At 38.3% G+C, this 1,984-nt stretch overlaps 1 gene segment (V, D, J or C); it reads right to left on the reverse strand.

The window, feature by feature from the left end:
- Nucleotides 1-811: 811 nt before the first annotated feature.
- LOC114652483 (immunoglobulin kappa variable 1-39-like) lies at nucleotides 812-1,332 on the reverse strand. The segment is given in 2 exon segments: nucleotides 812-1,119; nucleotides 1,284-1,332. Coding segments are annotated over 2 exon segments (357 nt in total).
- Between the last annotated feature and the right edge of the window lie 652 nt (nucleotides 1,333-1,984).

Consider the following 1,984-nt stretch of genomic DNA (forward strand, 5'->3'; position numbering starts at 1 on the left):
ATGAAGCTGCTATAATTAAAACCTCTACTGAACATTTTGAAGACTCCTGACCTGTCCCAATGAAATTTTCATTTTATTTTAGGATTCACTTTAAATCAAGCAAGGATGATTTTAAAATTCTAGAAAACACCTCATGGAATCTGAATGTCACCTCAGCAGACTTACCACGTATAAGGAGCACTGCCATCCAGATCAGAAGAGCTGAGGAAGTCATTGTGTCCATGTCTAAGTGGGCAATAAACTGAACAAGTTTTATAACTGAAGACAGATCATGTAAATTAGATAACACATGCAAATGATGCTTAGTGAGGTGTTAAGGGTAAGGAATGGAAATCTCACTGCAGGTGGGCTGAACCTCTAGAGACATAGTGTTCTGCAGAGCTACACAAATGGCACCCATGAATAAAGAACTTAAAAAAAATAGCCACATTCATAACCATTTATATTTTCAAACCTACTGTATGATCCAAATTTAAAGTGGATGGGACATCAAACACAAAACAGGAAAAAAGACCTGAATGAGTGTCAGTTAGTCAAGTCCCCTCTACTAAGACCATTTAAATTTTAAACACTTGGTTCATATCAACTGTTAATCTTTGCTTGCTTGAAATGCATAGCTTGCTGAACAAATATGATATAATAAGACCAAAAATATAAGTAAAAGAACATTTTCCATATGATCAGTCATGTAGGTATTTTAAATGAGGTATGAAGACTGTCAAATGTGCTAATTTTTGTGTCAAATATAATGAAGGATTTCCTCCCTTTTGACACCTGCAGCTTCACAAGGAAGTTTTTGTACGACTCTCTATCATTGTGTGAAAGGAAAGTTATAGTCCTGCTGACAGTAGTAATGTCCTGCATCTTCAGGCTGGAAGGAACTGATGGTTAGGGTGAAGCTGGTTCCAGAGTACTGGCCACTGAACCTTTCTGGAATCCCTGACTGCCGGTAAGTACCCTCCCATATTAGAACCTGTGGAGCCTGGCTGGGTTTCTGAAGGTACCAGTTTACTTCACCGTCAACGCGGCTAGACGTATTACAGCTGATGGACACTCTTTGTCCTAAACTGACAGACCCGGCTGATGGAGACTGAGTCAGAACAATCTGACAACAGCAGTCTGTGGATCAAAAAGAGAGAAGGATAGATCTACAGTGCAATATCTGTTCTCACAACTACTGACCTACCCTAATAAAATTTCATTTTATTTTACAGTTTCCTTTACATCAGACAAATACAGTTAAATTCTAGGAAAGAATTCTAATGTCATCTCAACAGACTTACCATGCATAAGGCACACTACCATCCAGATCAGAAGAGCTGATGAAGTCATTGTGTCCATGTCTTTGGGGGCAATGAGTGGAACAGATTTTATAACTGAAGAGATGTTTTGAAAATTAGCCAATGTATGCAAATTGTACTGATCGAAGTGTTAAGGGTGTGGAATGGAAATATCACTGCAGGTGGGATGACACTCTAGAGCAGGGATCTCAAACTCCAGTCCTGGAGGACCGCAGTGGCTGCAGGTTTTCATTCTAACCCTTTTCTTAATTTGTGACCTGTTTTTGTTGCTAATTAATTGTTTTGAATTAATTTTAATTGACTTGCACTTTAAGTCTCGGACCTAATAATTGTTTCTTTTTCCTTAATTAGCAGCAAAACAATGAGATACAAAATGAACCAAAACATGACCAGCAATCTGTGACCATCATGCAATATCTGAAAATAAAAAGGGTCGAGGTCTCAGGAATGTTCATCTGCTCAGGTGCCCAAAACATTTTAACAGTGCTTTTAGAAAAGTAAAGAAAAAAATCAACAGTTTTGAAAATGTGTGCTATTGCACACTGAGACCATCAACAAGCCATGCAATTAAAGAACGGGTTTAATTAACGACAAGACTCGGGGCCTAATTAAGCAACTGGTTGGAGTGAAATTGGTTGGAGTTTGAGGACCTGACTTAGTTGTTTTTTTGTTGACTCACTCAC

The sequence above is a fragment of the Erpetoichthys calabaricus genome, chromosome 5, assembly GCF_900747795.2.
Source record: "Erpetoichthys calabaricus chromosome 5, fErpCal1.3, whole genome shotgun sequence".
Classification (NCBI taxonomy): domain Eukaryota; kingdom Metazoa; phylum Chordata; class Cladistia; order Polypteriformes; family Polypteridae; genus Erpetoichthys; species Erpetoichthys calabaricus.